This window comes from Stomoxys calcitrans, chromosome 4 (assembly GCF_963082655.1).
Source record: "Stomoxys calcitrans chromosome 4, idStoCalc2.1, whole genome shotgun sequence".
NCBI lineage: Eukaryota > Metazoa > Arthropoda > Insecta > Diptera > Muscidae > Stomoxys > Stomoxys calcitrans.
In genome coordinates, this window is record NC_081555.1 from 75,046,493 (window position 1) to 75,064,896 (window position 18,404).

Sequence of the window (18,404 nt, forward strand, 5' to 3'; positions counted from 1 at the left end):
AAGCGCGGGTAGCTGTCTTGCTCCGGTGGAGGTTTATCTGGATGACCTCAATCATTGGTGCTCCATTAGATAGGTTTCTTGAGAGTGGGTGATGGTCTCATCGTCTGCTCCCTGTTCTTTAGGCTGCATTGAGTTTCCCGTCACTGCACTACCTGATGTTTTAATATTAAAGTCTTTGCCTATCCTAGTCTTCCGAATCTTGAGAAAGTCTACCGTCCTTGCACTGCCTGATGTTCTAATTTTAGGATATTTGACTATACTAGTCCATCAAATCTTGAGTAAATGGGCTTCTTGGGAGTAGATTATGATTTCATTGTCGGCTCCCTGTGCGTTAGGCGGCATTGAGTATTTTGTCACTGCAATGCCTGATGTTTTAGCATTAGGATCTTTATACATCCTAGTCTTCCTAATCTCGAGAAAGTCTTTGATGGTTCCGTCGTCGTGTCCATACTCGTTAGGCTGTGATGGGTCTCTCGCCCCTGCGCTGATATGTTAGTATTAGGATCTTTACTTATCCTAGTCTTCCCAATATTGAGAGAGTCGGTGATAATCACGTCGTCGGCCCTCTGTCCGTTAGACGGTATTGAGTATCCCGTCACTGCACCGCCTGATGGCTCAATATGAGTATATTTGCCTATCCTAGTATTCCCAATCTTGAAAAAGACGGCCATGACCCCTTAGTACGCCATGCATTTATTCTTAGCCAAACTTGTCACGGAGACTTGATCAATGCCCTCCACAAGGAGAATTCCTTCCTCCTTCTCCTCCCTGTGGAAATCCTCCATATTTTTCCACGACCAAATCTTGCTTTAGCTTGTTTAAGACTTCCATCATGCGATCCGTCGCGATTTCGCCGCCCACATCCTTGATGAAGACCGTCGCCTTTGTGAACTGTGGGATGTCCGTCTTTCTCACAAGGTAAAGCTTTGTCCCCAGGTAGTGTGGACACTTCCAAAGAACTTATTGACGGTATCAAAGCATTCCGATGGCGCAAAGCTATCGTTAAGATTTCCCCTCTATATTCGCAGCTCATAATTCGTATGGGTGGACCCTCTTCAGAATTTAACACATGCTTGATAACCCGTTCGATTACCAAAAGTTTCACCTGGGACCGACGATCTGGTAGAATCCTATCGAATGTACAGCCGACATCGATGACTGCATAAGTCATCTCATCTCTGTTGTGCTTCCTTGCCACTACGGCGTAAGTGGGCGGCTCCTTACCTTTCTCAGCGATAATCTTTCCCTTCCGTGATGGCTGTGGCATCCATTTGAAAATCACAGTCCTCCATGAAGACTTAGGGGCCGTGCGCGCTTCCTTCGTTGCTGTTCCGACTTTATCTCCTCCGCAGGACTTTGTCTCTGGAGTTTTCAGTGCGGAGGACTGGCTTGGTCTTTCCAGATTGGTTGAAAGCGGGGAACTTTTTTTCTTCTTCAGCGTCTTGGCAGTGTTATGCTCTATGGAAAATTAGATTCTCTTTCAAGCTTCGCTAGGAGTGCCTGGAATGTCAGTTCTATCCCTTCCAGCATCCTGCGCTTTCGCCCGACTTAAAGGCTGGTGGCGAACAATGCATCCCTCTGGTTTCTCCGTCTCTTCCTCATTTGTTAGTCTGACGACTGGTTGTGCGCTCGATGCATTACTCTCGACTACAGGTGCCAAGGCACCCACACCTATAGGGGCGAACTGAAATAATTTTCTGTAAAATTTGCCCTAGTTTCTACAGATACGCAGTCGTAATTCAACTTGTGAACTTTTAGGATCGCCTAAATTCATACAGAACTAAGATTGATATTAGAGTGATGGATGTGTGTCCCAATAGTAACCTGGGACAGCACGACATACGGCACCTGTTTAACTCCCCAACCAATCCTAACGACTAACGACCAAAACCGTCGTTAGTCGTTGGGAACTCTGCACCCAATCTTGGTTGCAAAGTTCCTAGATCTGGGTACTTTGCAGAGCCTGAATGAAAACAAAACACTGCTATAATAACAACTGCACGATTTCCAACTGCACATAGTCTAAGGTCAAATTTCAGGCACGCGATAACTGCAAGCTCCACGAAGGCTGGAACATTGAGGTCCGATCTGTGTGGTGTTCATTGCTGTCACGAGAAGCTTAGCTGCGGGCTATCGGGTGCGTCTACAGGTTGCGAATGGTGGAATGCTCCATACGGAGTAGCTGCAACGGCAGTCGTAGACAATCAGCGGTATCGAGCGGAGAGTCTCAGTGAGAGGTCAGGCGTCACCGGCTCTTGGACAAATACTGAGTGCCTGCCTATGATGCTCGATATGTTCTCGCGGCGTTCGGTCCTTTGGACCGGGACGAGTTTGATCACCTACAGGAGCTTGACTAGGATCGCCTCTACATGAAAATGAGGCTACAACAACAACAACAAATTCCAAATATTTTTTTGGCCAAACATTGAAAAATGAATTGTCTAAAACCATAATCATAAAAATCATTAACCCAGTTCCTTAGAGGAATGCTCGTCAGCAAAATTAGCAATTTTCAAAACCATTTACTATATTTTATTGAGAACACAAATTGACTTCGTTATGTGATAGTGGTAGAGTTAAAACTGTTTTTCGTGGCTTTACTTTTTATTTTCCATATAACAAATCGATTAAAAATAAGCAAAAACAATAGGTCGTGGTGTTGCAACTTACAAAGACCGTGTTAGACGCATTAAACCATAAGGATTCTTATTACTTAAGAATTTTAATTGATCTTCAAATCCTTCAGGAGTTTTCTGTATCCAATGGCGATCCAAATAATACTGTATACAACTATGATATTCCTTATCAGTATAATTGTCAACACGCACTGGTACAAAAGGATCCAAATGCTCAAAACCCTGTGTGCCCAGTAAATAACGGGGCATATACGATTCCATGTAGCCTTCGGTCATGGCAATTTTGTCTACCGTCACCACAACCACACCGTTTGTCCAATCGTAATTGGTAATGTCCAAGAATGGTTTGGTCAGTGTAATACGATCGGGTGTTACTTTTTGCTTGTTATCAGTTAAAATTCGAGTTTCCGGATGAAAGAATGCATTGAACCCATCTATGGCCACCAAGGCTTTGCAATGCCCTGCCGTCGAATGTTGTTTTAGTTCTGATATCAAAGCGGCTATTGTCTCCGAGGCAAATTTTATCCGTTGTATGCCATGTTCTACCAATTCAGAAAGGCTGCTGCCGGCTGGGGTCGATTCACGTTTTGACCAAACATACTCTTTGCTTGTCTTCAAATCAAGGGAGGCCATTAGTTTGGCATTTTGATTTTTGAAGTGCAACAACCAAGCGGCAGCATCAAATGGCAAATCGAGAAGACCCTCTTGCTCAACATTCGTTGTTTCTTTGGGTTTCTTCATCCAGTTAGCCACCCATGGAATATGCACCAGAAGGAAGTCATTCTGATGTCCATAGTGTATGATATGAGCCAGAGTCAATGATTTGCCTACACCATTTTCACCGTAAAGGACATATCGTATCGTAGGTTTGGAAAAATCGGTATTTTTGATGTAATTAATGACCTCAAGGGCGGGCTGCCTTACCATGAGACATGTTTCTGTAAACGTTTTCACTTGCTGGTCAAACTGTTTTGGTAAACCGCCGCCGCCAAACAATTGCTTCCTGACATCGTTTGGAATGGTATAGAATTTGGCATCATGAACGCTGGAGTGTGCCGCAGTATTGGTCTCATCGGTGCGGTAATCAGTCGGCACCAAAGATTCACGTACCGTTTGATTGGGGGCCACCGCAGCCGCTGTAACGCAGCTTCGACGTGTCACTCCTGGTAATCTTCGAAGTGATTGGCGTACAAACATTATATTCACCAAAATCTAGTCAAAAAGTTAATGTTTTTATTGAATGTTTTAATATTTTAAATATAGCTTACAGATCTTGAGTAATACACGACCAAATTTTTATGCTCTCGCAAATATGAAGACAAATGACAATCAGCTGTGTAAGTGAGGGCTGCCAAGTTAAAAGTCGCCCACATGCCTGCACAATATTGAGTGTGTTCGCATACATTCCCATTTTCAGGGCAGTATGCACCTATGGCGAAATTTTCGTTACCAAAGCATTGACATATCCAAGATATATTCATTTACAGTTAGTGGCAGTTGCCCAACAACAAATTGTTGAGTGCACTATCTGTCAAAATCAGTGATTAGTACAACTCTGATTTTGAGTATGTTACTAGTTCGCGCCATTCGAACTAGTAACATACTCGAAATCGACTTTCAATGATTAAAATGTTGAATAATCGATTTTGAAGTCGAATAGTCGAAAAGAAAGCTGCACAGAGACACAAGTTTGGCTTTGCTAATGTTGCTGCTAGATTAGAACTGTTTCGAATTTTATGATTCATTCATTCATTCTTTTTAGTTTACTCTTGTTGCCATAAACAACTCGTGCCAAAGTTTGTGCATATCCCAGCCAAACTTTGAGATTACGTCATTTTATGTGCAAGATTTATCTTAATAGTTTTATGGTTATGGAAGCTAAATTTGGCACAAACGTATTTTTTTATCCATTATGTTCGAGGATGAGTTGTATATTAAAACTTCTCTTAATACCTACCCTTTATGAAAATACAAAGATATGATCATATCTTGATGGCAAAATTTTGCAAATACTTGTAAACTTAATGCAAAGAAAAGTCAAATAGTCAACTTTTGCCATTTTAATAAAAGTCGACTTTTCGTCCCAACTTGGGATCACTAACACGTCCTTAGCGAAATATTCGTTACCGCAAATTTCGCTTGCAGGTACGCAGCTCAAATAAAAATTTCTTTGCATAACACGGTGACATAATAGGCTTTGCAGAATTTTTCTCGCAATTATGAACAAAAATTCATGTTTTGATAGGTTCATGCAACACGAAATAAAGTCATTTGCAAATAAAAACGATTAATTTCAGTACATATGTACTTTACCAGCCTAAAATTATAAAAAATCGGGCAATCGTGTAGTGCAAGCACGAGAGCAAAATTTGATTGTTTGGTAGGGGTTCGTATTCTTTTCGGCTTTTGAAATAAGGCTGGTGCTATATTCGATATTTTTCACCGATTATTTTTTTTTAGATAAAAGATTTTAAACCAAAAATAACTTGATGATTTCATTCAAATGGGACATTCTCTCATTGTTTTTTTCCAAAATACGTTTTTTTATCTGCACATCCAGAGAGTAAAAACAGCAAAAATATTTGTTTAGCGCAGGATGCACTTATAAGGTGAGGTCATGCGAACAGCTGAGTACGTCTATTAAGGCTGATACTATATTCACCGTTCGCTATATTTTTCACCGATTATTTTTTTTTCGATAATAGATTTTAAGGCATATAGACTTGCTGATTTCATTCAGTAGTAGTAGTAGTAGTAAACTTCTTTATTGAATATTTTCATAACAATACATTTCTTTTTTTTACAATTCTAAGAAGTAATTTTATAACTTAGCGACAATGTAAAATACGTCTGTCGCATTATATAAGCATTTGCTTATTTAATTGAATTCATTTATTAAAAGTTGCCTATATTTATAGCTCATTTCGAGATAATTTATTAATTTGTGCCAATTTTCTTCTTCTGTACCATCAAGAATGTTGATTATTTCCTCATCGTTCAATATCGGCTTTCCGAATGATATCATTCTAAATTCCCGAAGTATAGGACAGATGCCCAGAAAATGTTGCATTGTTTCAATTTCATGCATGTTACACAATTTACATTCTTTATTTAAGACATCGGGATCAAAACTGTTACACCCTAGAGGGATCATTCCACTGCGCGCTTTAAATATCCACACGATTTCCGCTTGAGAGTACTTTCTGTTTAGGTAAAGATGGGATCTGCTTGGGTTTAAATATCTATATATCCGCCAGCTCTGGCTGAATTGTTTTCTATACAGTCTTTCTTCATGCAATCGTTGTTTCATACCACTTAATAAATCATTGCAGAAAGTGTTCCAATTGCCTTGTGAAGATATCGTTTGTGGCCATTGAACGTGTAGGCTTCGAGGTAAGTCTTTTAATTCTGTTACCCAAAATATATTTTTTTGGTATATAATCTCCGATAGTTGATTTGGGAGCCTGTTTTGTGTATAGTAATACAAAATTCGCCCCAAATAGTTTAAATGTTTTCCCAGCGTGTATATTTGTGAGTCTTCTACTTCCGTTTCCAGCATTAGTACATAATTTGGTGTAAAACTTGGTACCCTAAGTATTCGCTTCAGAAAATATCTTTGGAGTGCATTAATCTCTTCGAAGTGTGAAAAACCCCAAATTTCGGCAGCATATGTTTGTATAGATCTACAAACGGCTAAAAATAATTTCCATTTAGAATTCATATCTATATCTGCTCTTCCAATGAATTGGTTCCATGTGGCATTAATAGCGTTTTTTGCTTCATTGTTTCTGGTTTGTACATGTTTGTTGAACTTCATTTTCGGAGTAAAGACTACCCCTAGATATTTGAACTCGTTGGAGATCTTAATTTCTCTGCCGTTGTACATCCACCTTTCGTATTTGCTTAATTTTCCTCCATTTCTAAAGACCATAATTTCGGATTTAGCTAGGTTTACTTCCAAACTCCACATTTTGCAGTATATTTCCAGATTATCTATCATTTTCTGTAGTACTTTTATGTCATCTGCTAGGAAAACGATATCATCTGCATACAAGAGAAGTCGGATGTTAATATTTTCCACAAACAAACCACCTTCGATGAACTCGTGCAGGTCATTTACATAGAGGGCAAATAATAACCGCGATAAAAGACATCCTTGTTTAACGCCTTTGGTTGTTTCGAAGTATTCAGATAGCTCCCTGCCGTTCCATACTGCTGACTGCGTGTTGCTGTATATTTTCTCTATTATTGAGACCATTTTATATGATACACCCATTCTAAATAGTTTATATATAAGGGCTTGCCTTGATATATTGTCAAAAGCTGCCTTGAAATCGATAAAAAAAACAATATACTTTTTTCCTCTCTGCCAATTTCAAGTGGACGATCGAGGCCAGATTGTATATATTATCAACCGTTGAATAATTTTTCCGGAATCCAGCTTGGTATTCTGTAAGAATTTGATAGTTTTCAACCCAATTATAAAGTCTTTCATTTATAAGACCCATAAATAACTTCGCCACACAATTCATTAATGAAATGCCCCTGTAGTTTGACGGCTCGTTTAGATCACCTTTCTTATGAATTGGGTGAATAATAGTTTTTGTGAATACAGGATCAATTTCCCCACTCGAATAAATGGTATTGTATATTCTTAACAGCAGACTATTAAACTCTTCGGTGCCGTTTATGAAGAACTCATATGGTATCCTATCCTCGCCGGGTGCCTTATTTCTTTTAACTTTCACTAGCATTTTCTGCAGTTCCGACATCGTAAAGTGCCTATCGAGATCCATCTCATTTTTATAAGAGTGGTCTCTTGAGATTTATTTAATAAGTTTTCATAGTAGGATTTAAAGGCATCTGGGGTAATATTTGAGCCCACGAGGTTACATTGGTTACGAATTTCTTTCGCCATTTTCCACCATTCTTTGGAGTTTTTGATGTTATTTAATTTGTTGGCTATTGTATTGTAATACACGGATTTATTGGTACTGCATACAGTTTTGTACTCTTTTTGTGCGACTATATATCGTCTCTTGTCTTCCAAATTCCTTGTTGTCCTGTACACCTTTAAGAGCTTAAAACTTTTCATTCTTGCATTATTACAGTTTTTGTTGTACCATTTATTTTTCGGCTCAAAAGGCTTTTTGTGATTAATCAATTTTGAAGCGGATTTCACTATTATTTGGTTAATATCGTTGAGGTTGATGTGATTTACACCAGCGATATTACGTATACTTTCATTTATCTTTCTTTGATAATTATCCTTTTCTTCATCTTTCCATATCAATTTTGGCAATAGAGACATCTTTTCCCCCGTTCGTGAAGTGGGTTCAATATTTATTTTCGTCAGGATAGGGAAATGATCTGACCATACTTTATCTTCCACTCTGAACTCTTCAATCTTTCCCAAAATTTCCTTAGATACCGCGCATATGTCGTTTACTGACTCACCCAATGTCGTAATGTATGTCAATTTTCCATCCTCATCACCCTTCGTTATTCCATTCAAAATAAGCATGTTATAATTATCACATAGTTGTATAAATTTAACACCTTTTTGATTTACAGTTTTATCTCTTGATTTTCTGCAATCATATCCTGAGCAAAAGCTACTTTTATATATTTCTCCGATATTCTGGTTTGTTTCTCCGATTCGGACATTAAAATCACCTATGAGTATAGGGTTTTGTATTTCTATGTACATATGTCTTGAAAATACTTTGCCAGTTTTTCAAAGTCATTGTCCCAATTGGCAGGTCTTAAGTATTGAGGTATTACGCTGTAAGTATTTTCCATTGTGTACAATTTTAAAAGCGGGGTTTCCCCTATATCAATAACTTCATACGAAATACCAGTATCGTGTAGATGTTTGCTTATACCGATCAAACAGCCTCCAATTGCTCTGCCGTATCTATGAATGCGTGTCGCATGCTTAAAAAATAAATCAAACCCGCTGAAATATGATTTTGCTCTTTCTATTTTGTTCGGTTCAAGGTGCGTTTCCAATAATATAAGAATCTCAAATTGTTTGATATATTGAAAAAAAGTTGGGTACAAATACTTATTTTCTAGGCCATTAATGTTGTACGATAAAATCGAAATATTATACGGTTTAATCGCTTGTGTATTATTTATTAGTTTTTTGGATACGAATCATCATTAAGTTGATAATAATTTAAACAAATAGTTTTTATATCCTCCCCATATAATTTGACAAGTTCTTTTTCTCCATCAGCGTTGCCAGATACAAGTTTGTGATCGGAATTCCATTTAAACCAACGGTCTTTTATTTTTAGCTTGTCTTCTCTTACAACAACTTTATGCTGTTTGCTAACCGCTAAAATTTGTTTTCGAAGAATAAGAAAAGTCTTTTTGTGCTGTTGCTTGTTTGGTATCATATCACGTTCAATAGAGATATCAGAGCCCGACAATTTTTTTGTATTTCGAAATATCTGTTGTAGAGCATCTTCGTAGAACTTTCATTCAGTAGGACTTTCCCTCATTACTTATGGGAAAAATTTAACAAATTTGTTATTTGTGTATCGTTCAACAAGTAATCGTGAAAACATGGGTTTCAAACGGTGAAAAGCGAACATATTACCAGCCATTATATAAAATGAAATTGTTGCGCTTTGTTTATCTGTTCCGTATAGACTCAAAAACGGCTGAACCGATTTTTCAGAAATTTTCACAGATGGTAGAGTTTGAGACCCCGGTAAAAATAGGGTACTGCATTTTTTGATAACAGTGGTGGAAGCGAAAAGATTGGGGGATGGGGGGCGAACCCTCCCCCTCGCCCCATTTTCAAAAACGCCAGATCTCTGAGATGGGTGCACCGATTTACGCCACCTTATGGTACCCCAAATACACGAAATAAAATTTTAGGGTCAAATAATCTTGAGGGACCCCCTCCCAAAACCCACCCGAACGGACATGTTTACCGATTGGGACAATATGGGTATCAAATGAAAGCTATTTAGGTACAGAGTACGAAATTGGCATAAAAGAGTCACACTAAGTGTTGGGGGTGATCTCCCACCCCCAAAAGCACACTTTTATCGCTTTAGGCGATATGGATTTTAAATGATAGGTATTTACAAGTAGAGTACAAATCTGAGATAAAAATGTATTTCTTGGTGTCTGAGGGGCTTCCCCACCCTGAAGTCCCCCCAGCAGGACATATTTACCGATTGGCACAATATGGGACTCAATTTAAAGGTATTTGGGAGTTAGAGACGAAAATGGTATTAAAAATTGGGTGCAAGTACTAAGGAAGCCGCGCCAGGCCCAAAACGCCAAAAAAAAGTGGACCGATGGGACAATATGGGCCTCAAATAAAAGTTATTGGGTTGCCCAAAAAGTAATAGCGGATTTTTTAAAAGAAAGTAAATGCATTTTTAATAAAACTTAGAATGAACTTTAATCAAATATACTTTTTTTACACTTTTTTTCTAAAGCAAGCTAAAAGTAACAGCTGATAACTGACAGAAGAAAGAATGCAATTACAGAGTCACAAGCTGTGAAAAAATTTGTCAACGCCGACTATATGAAAAATCCGCAATTACTTTTTAGGCAAGTTGGGAGTAGAGTATGAATAAAATATTTAAAAGTACCTAGCGATCCGTCAAAGCCCAAAACCACCCCAAAATACCACCAAAAATCAAAGTTGACCGATGAGGACAATGTGGGACTCAAATGAAAGGATTTCGGGAGAAGAATACGAGTATGGCGTCGCCCCAAGAGTACCGCCTAAAATAAAAAGTGGACCGATCGAGACAATATAGGACCCCAATGATAGATATTCGAGAGCTGTCCCAAGCCCAAAACCGCCCAAAATCAAAAGTGAACCTGTTGGGACCATATGGGACTCCAATGAAAGTGCAATTATCAAACCCGTCGCAAGTGAGCATATTAGACCATCATGACAATATGGGACCTTAATAAAAGATGTTCGGGAGTACATAACGAATATTGTATTAAAAATGAGGTTCAAGTGATAGGAGATTGTCTACCCCTCTTAACACCTTTAAAAATGTGAATATTTGTTAGTCATGGCTATATGGGGCTCAATAAAACGAATTTGGTTGTAGAAAAACAAATTGTACTGGGGAGATACATATGGTAGTAAGAAAGAAACTTATTCTTCGCGTGGTGCTAATGAAGGTGCAGCAGAACGGGATGGATACAGCTAGTAATATATATACCTAAGTGACATTCACCCACCTACTGCATACGACCTTTGAATCGATATTGCGGTCCATATAATTTAATGTTTGAAGATTATTTTATGCGTGACTGTACCTCAAATGGTCCATCCGCTTAGTCCAATTTTGGCATACTCTTTCCAACATTTCGGCCAGTATCTCACGAATAAATGCTTCAATGTTGTCTTCCAATGCCTCAATTGAAGCGGGTTTGTCTGTATAGACACAAGATATATTCATTTATAGGTAGTGGCAGTTGCCCAACAACAAAATATTGAGTGCACTAATTGCCAAAATCGATGATTACAACTCTGATTTCGTGTATGTTACTTGTTCGCTCCATTTTTCGATCTAGGCAGCCAATTGACCAAACGTGAAATAAAATGTTCACCAAACTCGCCTCTCAATAAGTCCGTGGTTACGCGTGCTGTGTGACACCGTCTTGTTGAAGCCACATGATATGAAAATCAAGCTCTTGCAGTTTGTGCAAAAAAAAGTTGGGTATCATCTCACGATAGCGCTCACCATTCACAGTTACTTTACGAATCATCTTTAAAGAAGTACTATCTAATGATGCCACCAGCCCATAAACCGCAATAGACACAACCATGACATAATTACCAGGTAGTGTACTGTAAACAGCTGCATATTATTTCTCGCGAAGTACACTGTCAACGAGTTTTGGTTGTATGTGTGTAATACATTTAAGAATCATGACTTAGACAAACAACGAAAAATACCACGAACTAGTAACATATACAAAATCAAAGTTGCATTAACCACGGATTTTGACAGATAGTGCACTCAATTATTTATTGTTGGGCAACTGCCACTACATGTAAATGAATATATCTTCGACACAATTTTCAAAAAGCCATCTTCCACTTGTACAAAAATAATGTTGTTGTAATTGCAAGACCAAAAGCACAACACGTGCCTTCGCAATCGTTATTACTTCGTACATATATATTGCAATAGCTTGTTAAGACAGAAACATTTATTTTTATTTATATTTATATACAAATATATTCTCATTTATGCACCCATAAATAATTATTTTTCCCACCTCTATTAAGTACAAGTGAGCAATATTACAAACAAACACTTAAACCCGGTTTACACTGATCATTAAATCCGGATTTATGGCTCTCGTCAGCTGAGGAAAACATATGAATGTATGTGGTTACAGCATATTGGATAAATTTCGGCCTGAACAATACTTGAAAATACGGTACTTCAAAATACATTTCACAACCCACTACCATCCTCGGCAGGGGCTAAATAGGGCACTCCAATGCTGTTGTAATTATTCCATAATTTGATTTCTTTTATGGAATAAATTACCTTTTTTGCAGTGTATGCCTATTTTGTCATTTGCCAGAAGATGGCACAAAACTGTTGCATACTTTAAGGATTGACGCAAAGTCAAAAATTTTGTTATTGTGAATTTGTTTACAATGCAAATGTTTAGTTGTGTTCCTACCAATGGTACACTGTACCATCCTTCCTTCTATGTTCCTTCTTCTCTTGAAATATTAAAATTGTACAATTTAATGTACAATTGTTCAAATTAAACAACCCAAATAGGGTTGCCCAAAAAGTAATTGCGGATTTTTCATATAGTCGGCGTTGACAAATTTTTTCACAGCTTGTGACTCTGTAATTGCATTCTTTCTTCTGTCAGTTATCAGCTGTTACTTTTAGCTTGCTTTAGAAAAGAAGTGTAAAAAAGTATATTTGATTAAAGTTCATTCTAAGTTTTATTAAAAATGCATTTACTTTCTTTTAAAAAATCCGCAATTATTTTTTGGGCAACCCAATATACAATAATAATAGATTGGTTAATTCTTACTGAAACTGTATTTATTTTAATAATACCGTTTGTTATAAAGAGAAAACAATAGTCTTAACATCACTCTCTTAGTTATCTTAGTCTTCATATTCTAAAAAAAAAAACATTTAAAAGCAGTTGGGAAAACTTCCTACAGTGGGTCCAAAACCCAAACCAAAGCCGCCTCCATAGCCATAACCTGGACCATAACCAAATGTGGCTGGAATACTGGCCCCATATCCACCGCCATAGTGGCCACTTTCATATGCTCCTCCAAAGTAAGAACCAGCCCCATAGCCACCATAACCACTGCTGCCATAGGAATTAATGCCCGATGTAACAACGGGTGTAGTGACTGCAGTTATTATTGGTGTTGTAATAGCAGCCACAGGTGCAACGCCATAGCTGCCGCCATATCCTGCACCATAGGATCCACCGCCATAGCCCCCGTATGGGCCAGTGCTAGGTGCTACAGTAACTTTTATCACTTTAACATTATTTGTATATCCAGGGCTATAACTGCCACCATAACCTGCACCGTTGCCACCTCCATAACCGTAACTACCACTATATGACCTGCCGCTTCGGTAACCGCTATAACCAGAACCATAGTTGTTATTATAGCCAACTGCTCCTACGCCACCACCGACAACTAGACCCAACTTTTCAAAAGTTGCCTGAGTTGGATTAAGCAGAGCCACCAAACCAATGGCAAACAGGAAGGCCTTCATTATTTTCGAAGAATCGAGAAACTTTCAATAAGAAATATATAACTTTTAGGTTGACACTTTAATAATCTCCAACTGGAGTATGTTATCCACATGGAAACGTGTTATCGACTAATGACTTTGTTGGGTCATCTGAAAGGTTTTATAGTGTACAATTGTCCAATGACTAACAAAGCACGGCATTGTTCCTAGGGCAGACAGTTGATTTGGTTACTTTTCTTCAAACTATAAATTAAACTTTTTCGGGTGGGCAAATGTTGGGCTTGTTTGCGACATGAATTTCGGTTATCATACTAAAGTGGGCGATCCTATTGTATCTGGTTGGTTTTCGCTTGAAATCCGCATATGAACGTATTTAACATATTTGCATAAGTTGCAACATTTTAAACGGATTTGTTGCAAGGAAATTTTCACGTGTATGTAGCTCGTCTATAAGTTAACAGGAAAAAATATAATAAAAAATACAAGTTTTTTTAATTTGCCCATGAACATCCCATTAAAGAACAGTGGGGATACTTCCCTCACACCATGCATGTTCCATGAGTCCGATGTGCAGTCCGATTTAAGTTTAAAGTTCAAGAATAAGTAACCTCCGGAAGCCACCTTGGCGCAGAGGTTAGAATGTCCGCCTGCGACGCCAAATGTCTGAGTTCAAATCCCGTCGTGAACATCAGATAATTTTTCAGCGGTGATTATCCCCTTACTAATGTTGGCTACATTTGTGAGGTTCACTCATAGAAAACAGACTGCTGATTGTCGCAAACACTGTCTGCTGACAGTTACTAGTTAATTTTACTGCCATTACAGGAGTAGATCTGATGCCATAGCTTTATGTTTGCAATTTCAGAATAGCAGTCTGAATGGGGAAAAAAAAGCCTGTTAATTGCTGAAAATGACTGCTGCTTAATTTATGATGTGGTTTAAAAAAAATAAAAAAAAACTACCTAAAATAATCAAAAAATAATAATAAACAAGTAAAAGCGTGCTACGTTCGGCCGGGCCGAATCTTATATACCCTCCACCATGGATCGCATTTGTCGAGTTCTTTTCCCGGCATCTCTTCTTAGGCAAAAATGGATATAAGAAAAGAATTGCTCTGCTATTAAAACGATATGATATGGTCCGGTTCGGACCACAATTAAATTATGTGTTGGAGACCTGTGTAAAATTTCAGCCAATTCGTATAAGAATTGCGCCCATTGGGGCTCACGAAGTAAAATAGAGAGAACGATTTATATTTATATGGGATCTGTATCGGGCTATAGACCGATTCAGACCATAATAAACACGTTTGTTGATGGTCATGAGAGAATCCATCGTACAAAATTTCAGGCATATCGGATAATAATTGCAACCTCTGGGGGTCAAGAAGTCAAGATCCCAGATCGGTTTATATGGCAGCTATATCAGGTTATGAACCGATTTGAACCTTATTTGACACAGTTGTTGAAAGTAAAAATAAAATATGTCATGCAAAATTTCATTCCAATCGGATAAGAATTGCGCACTCTAGAGGTTCAAGAAGTCAAGACCCAAGATCGGTTTATATGGCAGCTATATCAGGTTATGGACCGATTTAAACCATACTTGGCACAGTTGTTGGATATCATAACAAAACACGTCGTGCGAAATTCCATTCCAATCGGATAAGAATTGCGCCCTCTAGAGGCTCAAGAAGTCAAGAACCAAGATCGGTTTATATGACAGCTATATAAGGTTATGGACCGATTTGAACTATACTTGGCACAGTTGTTGGATATAATAACAAAACACGTCGTGCAAAATTTCATTTCAATCGGATAAGAATTGCGCACTCTAGAGGCTCAAGAAGTCAAGACCCCAGATCCGTTTATATGGCAGCTACATTAGTTTATAAACCGATTTGAACCATACTTGGCACAGTTGTTGGATATAATAACAAAACACGTCGTGCAAAATTTCATTCCAATCGGATAAGAATTGCGCACTCTAGAGGCTCAAGAAGTCAAGACCCTAGATCGGTTGATATGGCAGCTATATCAAAACATGGACCGATATGGCCCATTTACAATACCAACCGACCTACACTAATAAGAAGTATTTGTGCAAAATTTCAAGCGGCTAGCTTTACTCCTTCGGAAGTTAGCGTGCTTTCGACAGACAGACGGACGGACGGACGGACATGGCTAGATCGACATAAAATTTCACGACGATCAAGATTATATATACTTTATGGGGTCTCAGACGAATATTTCGAGTAGTTACAATCAGAATGACGAAATTAGAAAACCCCCCATCTTATGGTGGAAGGTATAAAAACAAGTAAAAGCGTGCTATGTTCGGCCGGCCCGAATCCTATGAACTCTCCATCATGTATCGCATTTGTCGAGTTGTTTTCCCGGTATCTCTTCTTAGGCAAAAAAAGGATAAAAGAAAAGATTTTCTCTGCTACTCGAGCGATATCAAGATATGGTTTAGTTCGGACCACAACCTATTTGAACCTTATTTGGCATAGTTGTTAGATATCATAAAAAAACACACGTCGTGCAAAATTTCATTACAATCGGATAGGAATTGCGCCCTCTAGATGCTCAAGAAGTCAAGACCCAAGATCGGTTTATATGGCAGCTATTTCAGGTTATTAACCAATTTGAACCATTTTTGGCACAGTTGTTGGAAATCATAACAAAATACGTCGTGCAAAATTTCATTCCAATCGGATAAGAATTGCGCCCTCTAGAGACTCAAGAAGTCAAGACCCAAGATCGGTTTATATGGCATCTATATCAGGTTATGGACCGATTTGAACCATGCTTCGCACAGTTGTTGGATATCATAACAAAACACGTTGTGCAAAATTTCATTCCAATCGGATAAGGATTGCGTTCTCTAGAGGCTCAAGAAGTCAAGACCCATCCTATGGTGGAGGGTATAAAAATAACACGATCAGTCGTAACGGGCAAACATAATAATAGCATAACATTCTACAGATCATGCGTGGTCTGGGAAACAAAACAACATTCAAGTGATCTAAAATAGCAATAAGAGGTAAAAGTGTGCTAAGTTCGGCCGGGCCGAATCTTGGGAACCCACCACCATGGATTGTGCTAAAAATGTATTCAAAATAAATTTAGTTGAAGGGCATAATTTTATTCTACATATTAAACTTCTGCTAAACCACCAAACATTAAAGCTTCTTGGAACAGAACAATGATGATCGAAAGACCGGTTCACATGGGAGCAATATCAGGTTATAAACTGATTTGGACCGTATTCGGCACAGTTTTTGGAAGTCGTAACAGCACACCGCATGCAGCCAAATCGGACAAAAATTGCGGCATGTAAGGGCTCAAGAAGTCAAATCGGGAGATCGGTTTTTATGGGAGCTATATAAGGTTATAAACCGAATTGAACCGTACTTGGCACAGTTGTTGGTCATAGCAGAATTTCAGCCAAATCTGACAAAAATTGCGCCTTACAGGGGCTCGAGAAATCAAATCGGTAGATCGGTTTATATGGGAGCTATACCAGATTATAGACCGATTCAGATAATACTTGTTCGTAACAGAACACTACATTCAAAAAAATTGCTGCTTTCAGGGGCTCAGGAGCTCAATTTGGGAGATCGGTTTATATGGGAGCTGTATCAGGTTATAGACCGATTTGAACCGGACTTGGCGCAGTTGTTTGTCATAGCAGAAGTCATAACAGAACACTACAAGCAAAATTTCAACCAAATCGCAAAAAAATCGCGTCTTTCAGGGGCTCGAGAAATCAAATCGGGAGATCGGTGTTTATGAGAGCTAAATCAGTTTATAGACCGATTAAGATCTTACTTGGCACAGTTGTTGAAAGTCATAACACTACATGGAAAATTTTGGCCAAATCGGACAAAAATTGCGGCTTGTAAGGGCTCAAGAATTCAAATCGAGAGATCGGTTTATATAGGAGCTATATCAGGTTATTAACCGATTTGGACCGTTCTAAGCAGAGTTGTTGGAAGTCATAACAGAACAATACGTGTAGAATTTCAGCCAAATCGAACAAAAATTGTGGCTTCTAGGGGCTCAAAAAGTCAAATCGGAAGATCGGTTTATATGGCATCTATATTAAAATCTAAACCGATATGCACCATTTGCAGTCCTCAACGACCTACATTAATATTAGGTATCAAGCGGCTAGCTTTACGCGTTCGACCTCCATCATGATTTCGACAGATGGACATGGCTAGATCGACACAGAACGTCGAGACGATCAAGAATATTTATAATTTATGGGTTCATAGACTAATTTTTCGAGGTGTTACACACGGAATGACTAGATTAGTACACCCCCATCCTATGGTGGTGAGTATAAAAATTGCAGGGGATAGAAAGAAAAGGACAAAAGTTAAGGAAGATTTCATCAACTAAGATGTTGGTCAGTAAGCCTATGAAAATGTGTGTTTCAGTGGATATTTGCAAATGCAATATTTGCCCATTAACATTCCATTAAGTAAAAGGGAAAACTTACATTCCATACTTTTTTTATACGCACCACCGAAGAATGGGGGTATATTAATTTTGTCATTCCGTTTGCAACACATCGAAATATCCATTTCCGACCCTATAAAGTATATATATTTTTGATCGTCGTAAACATCTAAGACGATCTAGACATGTCCGTCCGTCTGTCTGTTGAAATCACGCTACAGTCTTTTAAAATAGAGATATTGAGCTGAAACTTTGCATAGATTCTTTTTCGTCCATAAGCAGGTTAAGTTCGAAGATGGGCTATATTGGACTTTATCTTGATATAGCCCCCCATATAGACCAATCCTCCGATTTAGGGTCTTAGGCCCATAAAAGCCACATTTATTATCCGATTTTGCTGAAATTTGGGACAGCGAGGTTTGTTAGGCCGTCGACATCCTTCGTTAATTTGGCTCGGATCGGTAAAGATTTGGATATAGCTGCCATATAGACCGATCCTCCGATTTAGGATCTTAGGCCCATAAAAGCCACATTTATTATCCGATTTT

General features: G+C 38.4%; 2 protein-coding genes across 2 annotated transcripts; both read right to left on the reverse strand.

Annotated features, from left to right (window-relative positions):
• Nucleotides 1–2,553: 2,553 nt before the first annotated feature.
• On the reverse strand, nt 2,554–3,977 carry LOC106093590 (small ribosomal subunit protein mS29). Its single transcript, XM_013260664.2, has 2 exons — nt 3,905–3,977; nt 2,554–3,848 (listed from the first exon to the last, which is right to left on the reverse strand). The coding sequence occupies exon 2, from the start codon at nt 3,831–3,833 to the stop codon at nt 2,667–2,669; it is 1,167 nt and encodes a 388-aa protein (XP_013116118.2). The 5' UTR covers nt 3,834–3,848; nt 3,905–3,977; the 3' UTR covers nt 2,554–2,666.
• A 4,227-nt stretch (nt 3,978–8,204) lies between these two features.
• On the reverse strand, nt 8,205–13,408 carry LOC106093588 (keratin-associated protein 6-2-like). Its single transcript, XM_059367165.1, has 2 exons — nt 12,833–13,408; nt 8,205–8,312 (listed from the first exon to the last, which is right to left on the reverse strand). The coding sequence occupies exons 1-2, from the start codon at nt 13,406–13,408 to the stop codon at nt 8,205–8,207; spliced, it is 684 nt and encodes a 227-aa protein (XP_059223148.1).
• Between the last annotated feature and the right edge of the window lie 4,996 nt (nt 13,409–18,404).

Coding starts and splice junctions, on each gene's coding strand:
- LOC106093588 (XM_059367165.1), bottom strand. CDS start 13,408: ATGAAGGCCTTCCTGTTTGCCATTGGTTTGGTGGCTCTGCTTAATCCA. Junction 8,313..12,832: donor GTTTGGGTTTTGGACCCACT/GTAGGAAGTTTT, acceptor CTATACTCATAG/GTGATTTTAATGTCCGAATC.
- LOC106093590 (XM_013260664.2), bottom strand. CDS start 3,833: ATGTTTGTACGCCAATCACTTCGAAGATTACCAGGAGTGACACGTCGA.